Source organism: Perissodus microlepis, chromosome 17, assembly GCF_051167445.1.
Source record: "Perissodus microlepis isolate ML-2025 ecotype Zambia chromosome 17, ASM5116744v1, whole genome shotgun sequence".
Classification (NCBI taxonomy): Eukaryota; Metazoa; Chordata; class Actinopteri; order Cichliformes; family Cichlidae; genus Perissodus; species Perissodus microlepis.
The window spans coordinates 26,291,033-26,309,824 of NC_140477.1; the positions used below are offsets into that span (position 1 = coordinate 26,291,033).

General features: G+C 41.3%; 1 protein-coding gene across 3 annotated transcripts in view; it reads left to right on the forward strand.

Moving 5' to 3' along the window:
* phactr1 (phosphatase and actin regulator 1) overlaps positions 1 to 18,792 on the forward strand; it is a 44,487-nt gene that overhangs the window by 9,324 nt on the left and 16,371 nt on the right. The window contains exons 1-2 of one of the 3 annotated variants that reach the window (XM_084910784.1): positions 13,023 to 13,389; positions 17,034 to 17,198. In XM_084910784.1, the coding sequence (XP_084766910.1) occupies positions 13,116 to 13,389; positions 17,034 to 17,198 (439 nt within the window). In that variant the 5' untranslated portion in view covers positions 13,023 to 13,115. Of the gene's footprint in view, positions 1 to 13,022; positions 13,390 to 17,033; positions 17,199 to 18,792 lie in introns of those variants that run through there. The other 2 variants (XM_084910783.1, XM_084910785.1) reach the window with 2 other exon arrangements.

Genomic DNA, 18,792 nt, shown 5'->3' on the forward strand with positions numbered 1-18,792 from the left:
TATCATTTAAATTAGTTTAAATGCTTCAAATGGCTCAAATGGTACCAACAACGTTGAGTGGTCCAGTTCAGAGAACTGAATTAGTGCAGGTGATGACAGCTAAATATAGTTCCCTTTGTTGAACTTTAAAGATTTTCACTCCTAACTTGAAGCCTTGGCAAACTGAACTACTTATTTAGTGCTATGAAGTGAAAATCAGTTCTATAGACCAAAGCAGAAGTAATAAAATAACACAAAAATAATGTACAAATACAACAAAAAATATCAATCAAATCGAGTTATTTAAAAAAAGAAAGAAAGAAAGGCGTTCCCTGTAATTACTCCTCAGTCACACTAGAGTAAAAAATGACCAGCAGCCTCGTTGCATTTATGACAATCTGGTAGTTGCCCATTCGTAGCAGTGAATCTTTTCAAATTCTGCAGCTATTTGCAAGCAATCGCAGCGACCACCTGGATGAATTCAGATTGCAAGGTGTTTGCACAGGTCACCTGGTGGGGAGACAACCTGTCTCTAACTCACACTTAGAGTTACTTTCAGACAGATTGGTAAAGGTTTGCAAATAATTGTCGTCTCATTTATAAATGCAGCCAGATTGCTAACATGTCACAATCAATCTGAGACTGATCTGCACTGATGAGAACAACTCATCTGTAGGGAACTGGTTCTCTACCAGAACCGGTTCCCAGTAGTTCGATTCCTTGGAATTGTTAGTCTGACTGCTTATCCATTCCGCTTATCAGTTCCCTTTGCACTTGCACCACAATCTGCTGATTTCAGTTTGTGTGCCGGAAGAGGAAAATAGTGGTGCAGTCTACAGTGTGGTTATGGATATTACTTTTATTTCTATTACACAAAAGGACAAAAGCACTGTGGTGAAGTGTATACTGCATCCCGAAGAGAAACAACTGCAATGTGCTGCTAAGAGTACATTGGCTCTTTGCAAGCATAAGCACAAAGAGCATGCTAACGTAAAGCTAGCCAAGGACCCACAGTAATGTTAGAACAGAGTGCATGCTGACCCCGGCCCAGCAGCCAGACCCTGAACTTCAATAGGTAACAAACTGATAAGCATTCAGGCTGCAGTCTCTGTTTATACCTATTCGTGTTTCTAAAGTAGAATCACTGTGGCGATCACTTTAAAGTCTCCGTGGGCTGGTTTTAATTTTTGCTTTGTGTATATGTGTGTCCTCGTCATCATAACAACAGAAGTTTGTGTTGGTGTGTGGGGCTGTGGCCTCATGTTTATATTGTTAACTGATAATTATGAGACAATGTGTTTCAGGTCATTTTACAGAGAAATAAGACAGTAACATAATCAGCTGTGTGACAAATTACTTCTGCTTCATCTAAGCGAGTGAACAAGGAAGGCACTGCATTATTTTAAAGAAGAGTAGCAAGTAAAGTGTAATGCATTACTTTTTTTGAGCAAGGACCCCCAACACTGATCACAACAAACACAGGAAATACCTCCAACATGCACAAACATTTGACCACACAGCATGCAATTCATTTCCATGAATGTAATGTCTTTGATATGCTGCTTAGTGATGGTGGTGACTCTCAAAGCAGAGCCAATGAGAACCCAATGACAATTGATAAGAAAATCAATAATGAATCAAACTGATAAGTGATAATGGAATCAGAATCACGAATACTCTTCAAGTTCTATCCTTGCTCTTCTGGGATGTGTCTCTTTGCAATCAGGGACTCGACTCATCAGACTGACAACTGGTTACATTCATTTATAAAAGATTGCCAAGCTGTCATTTAGCAGTTAAGTTGTCATTTAGCAGCAACTACTCACTATTTCAGAAGAAGTTTCTGAAATTATCTTCATTTCTGTGTCTGTACACAGACTGGATCTATTGATCACAGACTGATAGCAACCCAATAGCAGACTGACTTCATCTTATTGCTGTTTTATGACAATATGACAATTGTTGCACAAAAGTCACTTTGAAGATGGCAGCCGGCTGTGAGTGGTCACATTGACATCTCTAACCACTGTTTTCCCCAGTGTGACAGACAGCATTAGATAGTCTAAGGAGCTTGGAAAGAAAAGCATCTGGACTTCGCTTTTCTTTCCAAGCTCCTTAGACTACGATGACCTGGATGACTGAGAACCTTTACAGACAGACAGCATTAGATACAACTTGATTTTCATAATTTTGGGCAATATATACCTTATAATCAACCTGAATATGAACTTGACAGTGTCAAATCTAAATCTCAGATCATTCAATTGGAGTTTTTTTTTGTATTGAAGCTGATTAGGGTATCTGCAGAACCTAGAAATTTGTAGAAACACTGAATTGTTTATCATGAAAAGGCTTTAGAATATATTCTGTTTTATTCACTGACTCATCTCAATTTCATATTTATTGACACACTGCAAAAACATCTGTGACTGCAGCCACTTTAGCTTAAAAGCATTTTATCTCATAAGGGCAAAGTGTCAAATTCAGCAAAAAACACAAGTTAATTAAAATACACTGAATATTATTTTAATTGGTTAAACCATCCATCCATAAATTTTCTGCCACTTATCTGGGTCACTGTAAGCCATTATGTCCCTAATAGCTTTCTATCATTCTTCCATTCGTTTACCCATAAAAAATGCATTAAATTGCAATGTATTAACATTTTGTATAACATTGCCTGGCCAAATGTCGTATCACAGTGTTTTGTTCTGTTGAGTGCTTGCTAATAATTTTGTCAATGTTGTATGGTTTACCCTCTGGAAACTATCTTTGCTCCACCTGACTCACCTGAGGAGCGGCGTTGTGAACCTGTGGAAAGCAGTGAACTGACCAGTGTTCCTGCTGTGCACCTAATTATCTACAAAGCACTATGCATTAAGCCTCCCCATCCCCTCAGCTTGGAACGCTTATAAAAAAGTTCTGTCACCCACAAATAACCAGAGTTTTTTGTCTGTCACCCTCACACTTGACAAGGCGATACCTCTGCTGCGCCGCATCTAGCAGACGTCTTAATCAGAGTGGGTGGACAGATGAACTACCTGGAAAGTGGAGGTGAATAGACGGAGAGAGACGGAGACTAAATGACAAAGAAAGTCTATTTTTGACTATGAAATGGAGGTCTCCACCTTACTGTTTCCGTGGCAGAACAGCACATGAATTTTGCATACTAAATTTCTGTCAGGATCAAATAGCCTCAGTTCGAGGCCCAAATTAGCAGCAGAAGCACCATGGAAGGCCAGAGGATGATAAATACTTTTTTGCCTGATAGAGACAAGAAGCCCAGATGGGATAAGAAGGTGATATCTTGGCTCATCAGGACTAGACAGTGAGGTCAGTAGAGAGAAGGGAAGGTTATTAGTTTTCCAGTATGTCATAAATCATAAAGGCTGTATAGAGCACAACTGACTCATTCGGGGTTGGTTCTCCTAGTACTAAAAGTGCTTGAGATGTTTCGGTTCTTAAGCGGTAGCATCAGGGAGGCATCTAATCATCCTAAATTCACAATGTATCTTGGGAATGGGCCCAAATATTGAGCCAGTAAAGACGAGATAAAGAACTGTTTTCAGTGACCTGAAGAGCAAGAGATCCTGCAATAAATGTCATTGCCCTCCCAATGAGTCTGGGAATACCTGAAGACACCAAAACATCCCACATGTCATCATCTATACTGTTCTAACCCTGGTTTTTAGTAGCATTTTGAGTATTTTCCTTTTTCGTGTGCTTTCTATGAGTTTACTTCCTACTTTCTGTTTAATGTGAGCTTTTTCGCCCTTTTTACTTTTTTTCCTCTCTCATTATTGTCCTGTCCATGCCTTGCGGTTGCTGTCAAAGGTGTGTGTATTTAGTCCTGACCCGTTGATTGAACAGGATTGATCCATTCTTTCATGTTGTTTTCACTCAACTCTTTGCGTGAAAGAATTGTTGTAAGCAATTCTTTGCTTACAACATCAGACTCATCAGATCAGGCAACAATCTTATGTTGTACAGAGCCTTTTGGTGTATAGCCTCAGAGTCCACTTCTTAGCTGACAAGGGAAGACGTGGTCTTCTGCCACTGTAGTCCATCTGTTACAAGGTTTGATGTACTGTGTATTCAGAGGTGCTCTTCTGCATACGTTGTTGTAATGAGCTTTAGGCAGTTCTCCAGACAGCTTAAGACTTTATAAACTGATCATTTTAATAAACGTAATAACCTGATAATTAACCCAGTATGCATGGCTTTTGATGTGGGATGACACCTGAGCAGATACACAGAGACAAAGCTCCAAACCGAAAAGGCTTGGCAAGGTTCAAACTCATGAACACTGAAATTAGGCATGCTTAGTGTCATAAGTATGAAAGCTATATGATATAAAAGATATGTTTTGTGGAATTTTGGTGAAGTGAACTCTGAATACTTGACTTGTTAGTTAACAGCAGTAGTTTAAAAGTGTGACCCATGAGCAGCAGGCCAGCAGCAAAAGTGCTGCTATTGATCTTCGCATTGCTGTTTGGCAGTTAGTACAGAGACCCAGACACATGACCTCTGGACATCTGATCAATAATCTTTTTTTTTCCAGTGGATGATCTTTCTATTTAGCAAAAAAAAAAAATGAACAGGCAAGGACACTTAAACAAATGGTTTTCATGAATATTTTAATGGATTTCGCATCTCTGAGGCTTTGAACAACCAATGTTGGATCTAAAGATAAAAACAAAGGTAGAAACAAACCATAGTCAAAAGTATGACTTGCGCATGGAAAAATCCAGAGCCACAGCGGCACCAATAGTGAAGCTCAGTAATTCTTTGATTTATTTTTACACCCTTCTAGTGTTTGACAAGCTAGTTACCAAGCTTCAGAGTCTGAGTGTGCTGGAATCTCATTAGAGTTGTCAGGCAAACTCAGCACCAAGGAGATATGAATCACAGCTCAGGCAGGTCAAGGTGAGACTGATTCAGTAAATGCACATGTGGATCTCCATCACAGCATGAAGGCACAGAGATGAGGAAGCTTCTATCCTGGATATGGTCTGTTTTGTGCTCCTGTAGTCCTGACTGATGGCTTTATACTGAGCTGAAGAGTGGGGATTCTGGCAGCTCTTGAGTAATAATGCTTAGACTGCTACCATCATAAAATAGATGCTGTTGGGCATGCTGATTTACAGTAAGACAGATGTAAAGAGCTCAGCGCCTCACTGATGGCCAATGATGTGACAGCTGTGAAGGCCACAGGCTGCCTCCTGTGATGTGACAAGAACACCTGTGGTCAAAGTATGTGCTGCTTGTACCACCTCTCATGTACAGCATGTGTGTGAATTCACACAAACACGTACAGGGTGTGGTGGTATGTTTGTGAGCGTTTCCTATAACTGAAAACACTCTTGATTCTTGTGACTCATCAGAGACATTGAGACATGAAGTCTGTTGCTGTCTACAGCGCAGTAAGCTGTAACCTGATAAACCCCCGTGCCCTCCGCGAGCCCCTTTCTGAGACCTCAAACTAAATTACTGTCCACCCACCCCTTAATCCCTGCTGCAGTTCTGTTACTTGTGTTTCTTTTTTATGCGGTTCAGGGAATTTACATTCTGACAAACAAGGCAGAGTATGGAATGAAATGAGATAAAGGGGTAGGGTTGTGGAGGGAAAAGACATTGCAGGCATAATAATAATAATAAAAAATATTGTATCTAATTAGATGGCTCTGTAAGCATTTTTATTTGGGGATAAGCTGGATGATTAAAGTACTAATGTGCATGTTTTTCCATTTTTCAGGATGCAGATAAACAAAGTTACCCCACACTGCAGTGAGCGTAATTCCACCTCGTTTGGAGAGATTAATAATTCTAATAGCCATTTTATAACAGACTATGTTATGAGATAATTAAGGACATGTCTTATGTGTCTTTAAGTCAATTTTCTTTGGTGAAAGAAAAATAGTTATTTCCAAAAGGTGTATGTTTTCATTTTCTGGTCAACCAGGCTGTTCCAATGATTAGTTACTAACCAATGAAAACTATGAAAATGGATGGATCAGTGGATGGGTGATGGATCTATGGCACTCATAGAAACGGCTACTAGGCTTTATGTGTTTACTGCTGTAGCTTCAACATTGACACCAATCACACTAGGAGGAAAAAATAAAATTATTTCTAAACCAACTGGAGAAAAATTGTTAGGAGATATATTGCCTCCTACTAGGAGACCTGAGCAATCGCCTTGAGACTTAAAGTGGTCGCTCAGAAGCTAAGGTTGCTGTATGGCAGGCCATCTAATCGGTCACCAACAGTAAAAACATTCAATGCAATCACCCAGAAAACACATGTTCTTAGCTCAAAGAGGCTATTCTTATTCAAATGTGACTGAGGCTTTAGCAGCAACTAAATGCAGCATTCAGACTGGACATCATTCTGTTCTAAGCAGATCTTGTATTTTATTTTTGCCTTCTCAATAATCATGTAGCATCACACTGCAATCACATGAAATCAGCTGATCTTAGTTCCAGCCTATATCAGTTAATGATTCGGTTGATATTTGTCTGTGAATCCAATTGGCTTGCTAAAATAACGTGTACTGTTTAAAATGGTTGCTGCACTCTGCAGGCTGCTTTGCAACCCACTTCCATCCCAGCTCCCCATTTTTTTAATCCTATTGCTGACTTAATCACTGTCGTGCCTGTTGTCAATAATATGTGCTCTTTGGGGTGCTGGGGTCTTACTGCTTCTCTCCCCACCTCTGGTTTTAAATTAATTTTCATGGGATGATGGCACCATCATCCCATGTTTAGGGCTGGACATGTCAAGATTGTAGTCAAACTCACAAAGGCTGACATTTTATCAATCAACTAGCCAGATTCATCACTTTGTCAATGAGCAACAGTTTTAGCTGTGCTACCATAAATGGAATTTCTTTGTCCTCTACTGATCAATAAGCTTCTAGCTAAATGTGCTATTGGAATACTGGGCTGATAATGACTCAAAGTGGGGCTCTCTAACCACATTTTCTTTTCAGTGTGGTTATCCCAGCTGGACATTTGTCAAAGCTGGAAAGGCACCTAAAGAAAGCTCCAGCCGATCCAGGAGAGAAGGACAACCGCTGCCCAAGCGAAAACCTGTAGTGATCCCATATGTATCAGGAGTATCGGAGCAGTTGAGACGCATTTTTTCTAAACACCAGGTCTCTGTGGCTTTTAAACCCCAAAACACCCTGCGCCAAAAATTGGTCCACCCCAAGGATCGGGTCCCTCAACACAAACAGAGTAACATAGTGTACGCTGTTAAGTGCCAGGAGGATTGCCAGGATTTATACATTGGGGAAACCAAACAACCTCTGGCGAAGCGGTTGGCACAACACAGAAGAGCTACCTCGTCAGGCCAGGACTCTGCAGTCTATGTACACCTACAGGCCAGTGGACACTCTTTCAAGGATGAGGATGTACACATCCTGGACAGGGAGGAACGCTGGTTTGAGCGCGGAGTCAAGGAGGCCATTTACATGAAAAGGGAGAGACCATCTCTGAGTCGAGGAGGGGGCCTAAGGGTACATCTTTCGCCATCTTACAATGCTGTGATTACAGCCATTCCCCAACTCTCTGTGAATGGTACTCATGGCTATTGATCAGTGGGTTTTGGTCAGTGGTTGTTGATCAATGGTCATGAGAATTTGCATAATTAATGATGAAGCAACTGACCTCCCAGCCCATTGTTCCTTCAGTGGGCTGGTTTCAGTCATTATGCAAATGTACTGTTTATAAGATTTGGGGAAACCTGCAGTCAGCTCAGACTGAGGAAGTCACTTGGATGAGTGACGAAACGTTTCTCCCAAAAAACGCGACGTCCAGATGAACAGAATCAACTTTTTGGAGATTCTTCCTCCTTCTTGTTGTGTTCTTCCTTTTAGCTCCTGAGTGCGTGTGTGATAAATGTCCACACTAACATTACTGCTCGTAAATATCACAAGTGTGAGTTTTGGAAGCGTCCCAATTTAAAAAACTTTGATCGTGAAACTTAGAAGATAAAACACATTAAGTTTCTGTTGCTTCGCTGTGACAGTTATTTTTTATTAAATTATTTTTTTTACAAATGTGTCTATTTTAAGGCCTGCAACTTCATAGTAGTGCATAACTAGCCTTAACATCATACAGTAATGATCGTAGAGTATGTATTTATGTGTCTGCCCTATCTCCTCTTTAGCGGACAGGACAATCTCAAACAAACTTTACAGTAATCATTAACATCTGTATTTTTTCATATAGATTGTGGTCATTTCATCGTGTTACATTCTCAATTCGCATTTGGTTCATGTGTCACATTCAACATGTGTCACCCATACATAACCAAAATTTGTATCTGCAGGAGAATTGTGTCCGAATCACCACTAAATACGGAATGAAGAATGTGAAAAAGCACCACAGGCCTGGTGATTAAAATAGAAAGTTATGTACAGCTTAAAGTGCTCCACAAGAGTGTTTTTCCACAGTAACTCGCCCTCATGTTGTTGTTTACAGTGGAAACGTTTCAGAAAAGAAGTCCCACATTTTGGTTTTTAATCTATGCACTTAATCATTCGTCTCCTGCCAACAAGTAGACTTTCAAAGTGGAACTGCTAAGCTAAGTTTAAGCTCCATGTATTGTATGCTTGGACTCATATAGCAGTTTATCAATCTGGAGTTTGTTGTAGAGTGTATATATGACAGTAAAAAAGAAAATAAATACAAGCATAATAGAACCACTACTACAACATCTGCAAATGTGACAATAAATGGTTTGTAGAGATGACACACTCTACCAAAAGCATGTCATTTATAAGGGAAACTAATGTTGCTGCTTAGACTACTGCATAGAGCAACACTTTTTATGTTTTTTATTTTCTTTTTGAGGGCACTATAAATGATAATATGACTCAATGCATAATGAGTAGTCCCACTGCTGATACATTATATCTGAATACATTACTGGTTTATACTTGCATATTTAATGTGAATCATACCTACAGTCTGAGCTCTGCCAGTGCACAGTGAACCCACCTTGCCTTCCAGCCATATTTAGTCTTAGCGTATGTGTAAGTGAGTTGGGGGCATAGATTTATTGATCGTCCTCACCCACCGCTGCTCTAATATCCCATCTCCTCCTCACTGGAGGAAGCAGCAGCACCCGAAGAGAGGTATTAAATCAGGCAAGTCATCAGAATAAGCTTGTGGAGACACCTGTGTGACACTTAAGGAGTCATGGTGGTCCTCACTTGTATCCCTGCTAAATTGAGCCTCATCCACTTCATCCGACCACTTCATTGCTCTAAGTCTTCTTAAAGGACATTTCTTTTATTTTACGCCCTTGTTTTTACTCTCAGCTAAGTGTGCGAGCTGTAGGTCTGATACTGAAGGAGGCGGGATCACTCCAGATGCAAGGCTTGTTCAATTAACAGTGCGCCTTTCATCTTGTAATACACAGCCTTGTACTTTGATTTTGAAATCCTCCATGACTCATCGTTTGCAGCAAGGAAAATGGAGCATATGCTTTGTTAATCTTAGTGTTACATAAATACGTAAGCATCCGCACACAATTCACACAATAAATAGCCTGAAATGATTGACTGTATAAATACAGGTCTAGTCAGTCAAACACAAACGCACATCCAAGGCCTACTAGTGTATTCCTGTGCATCACAGATGACTGTTGCAATATGAGGTTGATAGCAGATGATTAGACAGTGACTCCTCCTAACCAGCCAGCACCCTGCAGCTCAGTCTGTCACTGTTTCAGAAAGAGATGGATTAATTTATTTTACCTATTTGTTGTAAATGAGCGCCACCTGCTGGCAGAGAGTCGCAGCTACAGGCTGTGACCCTTGCTTGGCCTCCACAGAGAATATGCAAATTTCTCTCTTCATGCTTATTTTTAAAAGGCTTTCTAAATTTAACTTTTGTTTTCATCTTTTAAATCTTGGATCTGTTATGTGTGTCATTTTTTCTTGTTGTTTTTACTGATCAGCCACCCACCCACCCACACACTCACACACAGCTATGCAGCTGTGAACCTCAAGAACATTTCAAGATTTCAATCTGCAACCTGGAAGGGTTAGTCGCTTCCAGTAAAACTGTGGATTTATTTTTGTTTCATACCACTTCAAATTCAGTGTTATTTACAAATTAACACTGACTAAAGGACCGTTATATTGTAAAGTAACAACCTTACAACATTATAGAGGTAAACCCCAATGATCAGACATGCAATAATCAGGTGATGGTGGGAACGCAGAACTCCATTTTAAGTGTACCCTGCACTGGTATGATGAAATGATCTATTGGGATAATATAGCACTATATTATATCTATATATTCGATTTTGAGGCTACAGTTTGCACTTGTTCACCAAAATTTGAATGTAGCAGGTTGGAAAAATGTTGCCTGGTCTGATGAGTTTTGATTTCTGTTGCAATATTCAGACCTGAGTAACCATCTCCATCACTTTATGACCACAGCTCACTGATCTTCTAATGGCTCCTTCCAGCAGGATAACATGCCATGTGACAAAGCTCAGATCATTTCAAACTGGTTTAAATCAATAAAGATTGATTGATTGATTGATTGATTGATTGATTGATTGATTGATTGATCTTGACATAACAAATAACAATAAGTTCACTATACTCCAGTGGCCTCCACAGGCACTAGACGCTCAATCCAATATCTTTGGGATGTGATGAAGCGCAAGATGTGAATCATGGCTTACATGCATAACAGCTGACAAATCTGCAGCAACTGTGTGATGCTGTCATGTCAACATGAACAGAAATCTCAGATGAATGTTTCCAGCACTTTAAGTCTTTGTCTCAGAGGCCGTTCTGAATGGAAAAGGAGGTCAAACGCGGTCCTGGCAAAGTGTGTCTAATAAAATGGCCAGTAAGCGTATATTCAAACACATAAAAGGGACAGCTGTTCGTGTCACACTCAGGCAGACTACGTGGCTTTGCTTCTGAATGTAAAAAGTGGTTGGTTTTCCAGGTTTTCCTTCTTTGGTTTAAAATACTACATCGTTAATGTCCGTGCTTCAACCTCATTGGCTAAAGCGGCGACTCGAATGCGCGTCATTGATCCGCGTGCAGACTGTGATTGGCTGCGGAGATGGGGGCTGGAGCTACTTAAAGCTAAGCCTGGAAAAATAGGTGGAACCCAGAAAGGAAGTGGACCTTCAAAATAAAATAATGAAAAACGAATGATATCCAGACTAACGATGCCTAGAGGATTATAGGCTTTCTTGTTAATAAAGCACATCTAAGCCTACATTGTGGTTTTTTTTTTAAAAATGCAGAGTACCTTGTCATTTTTCCGCCACCAATCAGTTTTGTTTGAAATTCATTAGCTGCAACAAAAAAAGCAGCTTTAGATGTATTTTGCATTAGGTTTCTCAGAATGTAGTAAGCCATTTTTACCTGGATCTTTAATCCTATTTGCTAAAAGTCTGGCTTCTTTTATCAGTAGTAAACTAATACATATTACGCTATGTAAGCCAGCAATGGACATTTGCAAGCATGCTGTCAATGCTGTTTCTTTTTTTTGTCCACACAAGCTAATCATGTGCTTTAACAATCATCTTGTATTTTGAATTTTCATATAATGGTTCATTGGTGGGTACAGTAAATGGAACACTGAGTATCAGTCAGTGGAGCCACAAACATTTCAGCCTGTAGATATGCGTCTTTTCCTCTTCCAAATCTTCTACTCGTCCATTTGACAAATACCATATAGGGAGTGCTATTTAACCAGCTTTAACTTGCAAGCTCCTTTGCAGCTCACCTCCACCTCACCTTCTACTTAACACTCTTTTTTGTTTGCTTGTTTGTTTTTTTAGTTAATAGGTAAAGGGGGCGATGTGGCTGATTATTTTTCTTGGTCTTTCTAGGTTGAAGTGGAGCAACATTTTTGTTGTCACCAAATACATATTCCACATAAAGATGACAACTTACAGTAACGCCTATTTGATGTCACTATTCAATTTTTCTGCAGATACCTTGAATTGCATTCAGTGATTTATTGCTTTTTGTAGTGTACATGTTGTAAACAGGGATTTCTGTAATATTTTGCATGAAAGCTCCAGTTTGTTTAAGATTAGAGAGAGAGAGATTATCCTAGGAAGAATAGGAAATGATACAGGTGGGGTGCATGGTCAGGGCATAATGGAGTTTTTTTTCTCTGTTAGCCTGACTATAGACAAGACCCAAACTTGTGGCAAAAACAAGTACAACAACACAGAGAGCCTCATTCTGACACTGCTGTGTCTCCCTTCCCAATTTAATGGCAAATGCAAGAGGGGATTCAAAGGATAAAACATGGACTAATATAAGATTCCACAAGACCCAAACTTGTGGCAAAAACAAGTACAAGTTTAGATGCTACAGCTGTTTAAATAAAGTGTAAGAAGTGGCCTGGGCCGGATTATCCAGTAGGCATGTCCAGGGGCCCATGCGCAGTTGGTTCAACCAGGAGTCATTCATTTTTCCTGCCTCTTTCTCACCTACACTGCTGAGGCTAGTGTGGGCTGGGTACTTCCAGTACTTTGCCAGAAAATTGGCATTTTTTTATTCAACAAATTTAGGATGAAAACACTGCAGTTAGTTTTTGAGACGTTCAGATGTTCAAGCTAAGTGGGAGGTAAAACATAGTAGCAGCAGCTCACTATCACAGTGGATTTATATCACAAGACTTTGAAGGTGCCAAAAGCTGCCCTCCCTAGAGGACAACCTGCTGCAGCTCCCAGCAGAAGAAGCGAGTGAAGGTGTGTTGTGAGGGTTACTTTTTTCAGTAGGATACAGTCAGTACTCTTCATCCTGTGTACACATTCCTTTATGTGTCTGATTAGAGAGAGGGGGGGGGGGGATCGTAGAAACTAGCTGGCTGGGGTTCACCGAAAGATTTGTGGCCGGGGACGCGTGTAACCTGGTGACATGGGAGTGGCTTCATGTCTTGTGAAGGTACCAGCTTGGTTGCAGATCTGAAAAAGAAGAGCACAGCTGGTGGGCTTTTATTTTGTAGGAACTGAGGGGAAACAGCGTCGTATGTTGGTTGACTTGCGGGGGGTGGACAGAGCAGCAAACCGTTTGAAATCCCCTCTAGCGGAGCAGAGGGCGAGAGGGTCTATTCCTGCAGTCCAGCTCAAACATGGCGGGCTGTGGAGGAGACGTGATGTGCTCGTGGTCCGGACCTAAGACCCACGGCACATCCTCAACCCCGGCGTCCGAAGAGGGGGAGCTGAGGAAGAGAAGGAGAGCTTTCTGCCTGACCAGGATGAAGTCCCGTAACAGCTCCGAGAAGCGTCAGCTTCAGCATCATCACGAGCCCGCCGTGAACAACAACAACAACACGCCGTTCATGATCCACTGCAAGGAGATCAAACACATCTGCAGCAACTGCCGAGGAGCCGAGCCGCTGGACGGTGAGACGCTTCGGGTTGCTTTGAGAGCAGGAGGAGGAGTACTCCTGCTTTTTAAATGATTGTGCTCATCGCTCCCTGCCTGCTGGTGGGGGTCGAGGTCAGCGCTCAGATCAGATCCCTGTATTGAATCTGTTTTACTTTACAGTGAGGTTAACAATAGCTGATGTTGTTTGAAAGCCTCTGCTGAGTCTTCTTCGCTGTCACGGGGCTGTGGTGTGGCTGGGATCTTCACTGTAAGCGCATGATTTCAAGTCCAGTTTTTGTTTTGCTTCCCTGTTTGCATCGTGAAAGCAGAAGTTCAGGGCATTCCACGCACGGATCGCTATAGTTTCAGTTAATATAGAGAGCTGGGAAATTTTCTGGTTTTGTCTTACTGGATTCCACAAACCAAACATCATCGTATGGTTTAGTCTTTTCCCTTATTAACTGCTATAACGATCACTTCAAGTTCAGACTGTCGGTGGATTATTATCTGCACTGATGCTGATGAATTTTCTGTCAATACAGAAATCAATTTATGGAGCCATCACTGCAGCAGTTAATCTCAAACACACACAACGTCAATAGTTGCTCTGGCTTAAATAACAGAGATCAATAGCTAATCATGGAATCTGTTCATTTAATCAGCTTGTGGTTTTATTTGAAAACCTTAGCGTGTGGATCAGTGGAGGCTTTGTTCTTTAATAAAACCCAGTCACTTGATTTAAATTGCTTAATCAGCCACCAGGGATTTAGTGAGCAGCCCTTTCAAAACCTGGTTTTACTGGCACGATTTGTTTGAGAAGAGATAACCAGAACTTGTTTGGAGTTTTCTTGACAGAGGATCTTCAACAGATGATGAAAAACGTCATTTTTCAGTAAACTCAGTAATGAAGAAACTGGTTTACAGCGACGGTAACATTTCCTATTCATTTATTGTTTACTTGAAGATGTTTCAGACTGTTGGCGTTCTTGTTTTTCCCCCACAAATCAACACAAGTTAAGTCAATTGATGCAACAGCTGGTGCCAGCATAGACTGTATAAAAAGATGACAGTGGCTACTGCTGGTCAGTGAATTTCATGCCTTGTGATTAACAAGCCGTTAGTTTCAAAAACATTTGCTCATTGGCTAAGTTAGTGATGGTGAAAATGTTAATGCCATCCACTGTCAAGAAACCAGTGGATGGCATCACAACAGCTACTCACATCTTTTATATGGTCTGTGGGACTGACACTCTTTTGGAGCCAGCCTCAAGTGGCCATCAGAGGAACTGCAGTTTGGGGGGGCGAGTCTTATTTTGCTTGATGCCGAGTAACAAGGCCATTTAAAAAAAGAGAGAGAAAGAAACAAAAACTAAAACTATGAATCAGCTAAGAAATTCAGTCGTAACACGGGCCTTCCAGCATCGTTGTTTTGGCTGAACCGAGTTGTTTTCGAGCTTGTTGTTCAGTGAGTCAGTGTTTTGAGGCATCAGTGAGATAACAGACCCCAGGTCAGACTGAAAGAATGTCTCCCTGCAGTGTGAGTCTGAGCCCTCTGACTCACTGCTGCTCTCGCTCCACTGCTTGTGGCGAGGGGGGCTTGGACTACACCAGGAGGGAGAGGACACCTTTTGTGTAAGGAGACAAAAGATGAGACAAACACAGTATGTCATCACCTCAAAATCTGCATAGTTTTGGTGTTTTTTTTGCAGTCGAATGATGTCACTGTTGTCCTGGAAACACTAATTTACTTTAGGTGCTGGAGACGCTTCATTGAGAGAGCCTTTGTGCAAGGGAGGTTTCCGTGAGCTCTGACGTTCACACAGGGATGCTACACAGACTCAGAGTGTCTACTGAGGGGTTAGGGAGGGGAGGATGGGGGGGGGGGGGCTGACTGGATGTTGTTGAAGGAACTCTCAATGGCAGGTACAGTGTTGGTGCAGATTTGAACTGACATCTCTCTTCCAACAAGGCCTCCTGAAGGATGTCATCGCCTCCCGTCTGCAGCTGCCTACCAGTTTACACATGGCTGGTTTGTCCATCAACTGCTGATAATGTTTCAAATAGAGGAGAAATCACTGGCAAAAACACAGCTTCAAAGATTTTGACTGAAAGGTAGACTGATGGTCAAGTCGTACTGTATTTTTGTAATAGAGCTGAAGGCAGTGATAATATACAACAGTCTTTTATCCATCCATCCATTGTCTCCTGCTTATCGGGGTCCACATCACAGGGACAGCAATCTAAACACACATGTCCAAACATCTCTCTCCTTAGTCACCTCATTCTGGGGAGCAGTCAGGCTTTCCCAGGCCAGCTGACAGATGTAATCTCTCCTCAGTCTGCCTCCATTTGGCCATGCCTGAAACACCTCACCTAGGAGGCGTCCAGAACCTCCACATCTGTCTGCTTTTGATGTGGAAAACAAGCATCTTTGACTCTGAGCCGCACTTGGATTTCTTCTTCGCGATCTGGATATGAAATATTTACACGATTTTGCAAAACATTCCTATGTTTTACTGCCAGATTTTCCCTGTCATTCCTCAATTACTTGTACAACATTCCCAGTTGAATTAAGTTTACTTCACCCAAATTCGAAACATTCCATGTGTTTGGATTCATTTCCATCTTTCCATTCATCTGTCTGACAAGTATCTGCTTGCACTGCATGCTTCTGTCGGCCAGTGTTTGTGTGCAGGTTTACATCCTCTGCTGCCTGCTGAAATGTTGCCTCCCCCCTCTATTGCTGCTGGCTCTGCCCTTGTTTTGTAGAGGATGTTGTGTGTGTGTGTGTGTGTGTGTGTGTGTGTGTGTGTGTGTGTGTGTGTGTGTGTGTGTGTGTGTGTGTGTGTAATGGGAAAGGTGTAATTTCAAATGGAAAATCGGAGCATGCTGTATAGAGTGGCCTCCAGCATACTTTGAGGAAAGTCCCTGTGGGGTGGGGGGAATTGTAGCTCAGAGGAAGAGGGTTAATGGAAAACATGGGAAAGGGAAGGCTCACAGTTGAAGAGGTTATAATTCTATCAGATTTTCACCACCGAACCCCCCTTTTGGTCTGTGTTGTAGCTGGCTAACTCCTCTCTGTCCAAGTTTTTCTCTCCTCCTTGTTACATAAGGTTTCTGCTGCTGTGGCCACCTGACACATTAGCTGTGATTGAAAGCGATCCAAATAAGCTTTACCTGACTTGATTATGCAAAACCCCCCTGGCAGAAAATGTCCTCTGACATTTGAAGCAGAGAGCAGCGATCATCTGTTCTACTTAACTGTGGGTTAAAAGGGGCCCATTATCAGTTAATAAGCTATAGAAATAATAGCTCATTTACTTTGTGCCCACCTGGCTGAGGCTTTAATAAAATGGTCATTAATCAGATCATTATCCAGAATGATTTCTTGGAAAAAACATTTTTTGGGTCATTACCCAAAGTTCTTCCTTTTATGGCGATGTTTATATGAGAAAAGGCATCAGGTTTTCAAATTTGTGCTACACTCTTCCTAAAAAAGAACTCAGACTATATCAATCACCGAGATGCCAACTGTCAGTCGTCATAACGCCAAATATCCAAACAAATACATTGTTATGCTAAGCGTTGGAATAAAAAGTGCATAATTAAGTGAGTCAAAACCACAAAAACAATGTTTTTATGCATTTTGTTTATCTGCTTGTTAATGTTGTCTTTTCAGCTGAGGAAGTGGAGAGGTTGGCAGCGATGCGCTCTGATTCGCTGGTACCGGGTACGCACACGCCCCCCATCCGGCGGCGGAGCAAATTCGCCACCCTGGGTCGTCTGTTCAAACCCTGGAAGTGGAGGAAGAAGAAGAGTGAGAAGTTTAAGCAGACGTCTGCAGGTGAGAACCAAATCTCTGTAAACAGCACATCTGCAGGTCGGCAGCCAGCTCTGCGCCTTTCTGTCCTCTCTGCCTCACTCCCATCTCTGACACCTAGCAACAGCCTTGAGAGACGCTGTCCTTTAAAATGTCAGCACCAAAAGTCTACTGTGCATGGTTGTGTCTGGCTATGCACAGGGAGATTTCATGAGTCCAGTCATTATAGTCTGATACGTCATATAAGCAAAGAATGGCTGTATGTAGATATTAAGCAGGAACAAGTAATATTAACCTTCATTTGTCCACTGAATTCAATTTTGGAAGTATACATAATGTGAATGCAAAGGTTTGTAGCTGGATTGGAATCCTGGACATTTCCATTAGACCATGAATGCAGCATCTTTATTTAGCTCTAAAATCCAAGTGAAGAATAATTAATTTTCAAATTGATACCATAGGTGCATCCACTAAAACTCTGGAGTTTGAAGTTCAGTGACCTTGACCTCAAGTCAGAGGTCAAGTTTTTTGAAAATCTTGTGAATGCGATAACTCACGAAGGAAGTCACCTAGGATGTTCAAACTTATAGCTTAGGTCCTTCTACTGGGAAGCTGAGGGGCAGCACTGATGGCCTCCAGTATTTTTAAGTCATGATGATGATTTCATTCATAAAGGGAGAAAAGGTTATCCAAACCTACCTGGCCCTATGAATTAATTATTCTCATGAATTAACTGTAATTAACCACAGTTAAAGGTGGATTTAATTTCACCCCCAGTCCTGATTGCTGCCAGACCTTTGTGATACTTGCCATATATTTGAGCTTGGTCAGTGCATCTCTGACCACATTATACATGTTTTTATCTATACATTTTTTAGTAGACCTTAGAAAAGAGTTTTTGAAAATTAAACATCCTCACAGCTGTGATGGAGCTCACTGGACCTGTGACTACCTGTGACATGGATGGGCTGACCTGTGTGACAGCCCATCCATGTCAAGAAAAGTGCAAAACTCCATTTGCTGTTAGATCCTCAGTAGTGCCATCTCTGTCAGTCATTAATGAGGCTGCTCTTTCACATGTGTATCCACTCAATAGAGGGTCCTGCTGCTTTCTGATTCTGCAGGTATGTAATAAACTCAGAAGAAAGACTTCTGCTAACAGCTGGAAGCAAGAAGGTAAACGTCACCTCCCACTTGTTTAGTCAAATTCGTGAGCTGTTACAGGCTCCGTCTTCATCATAAAGACTTTTCTACAGATAAAGAATAGTCAGCACAGCGGAAACATAGTAACTGATTTGTATTATTTCAGTTTTGGTGCCCCTGTATATTTGGGATCCAGCCTCATAAATCAGAATGACTGAATTTGTGCTTTTTCTCAGGTGGTGTGATGAAATGCATAAATGCAATAAACATTGGGATCAGCCAAACTGCTATTCCAGACATCAGTGTATTCGTGTTCTTACACAATGAACTTATACTTGACTTTTTTTAAATGCTGTTGCTGAAAGCTGTTAATTCCACTGCTGTTCAGAGATGCCAACACAGCAGCTGTGGAAGAATTGATCATTAATGTTGGCCGTAGCAACAAGTGAGCTTCAAATGGAGTTTGCCAGCCGAC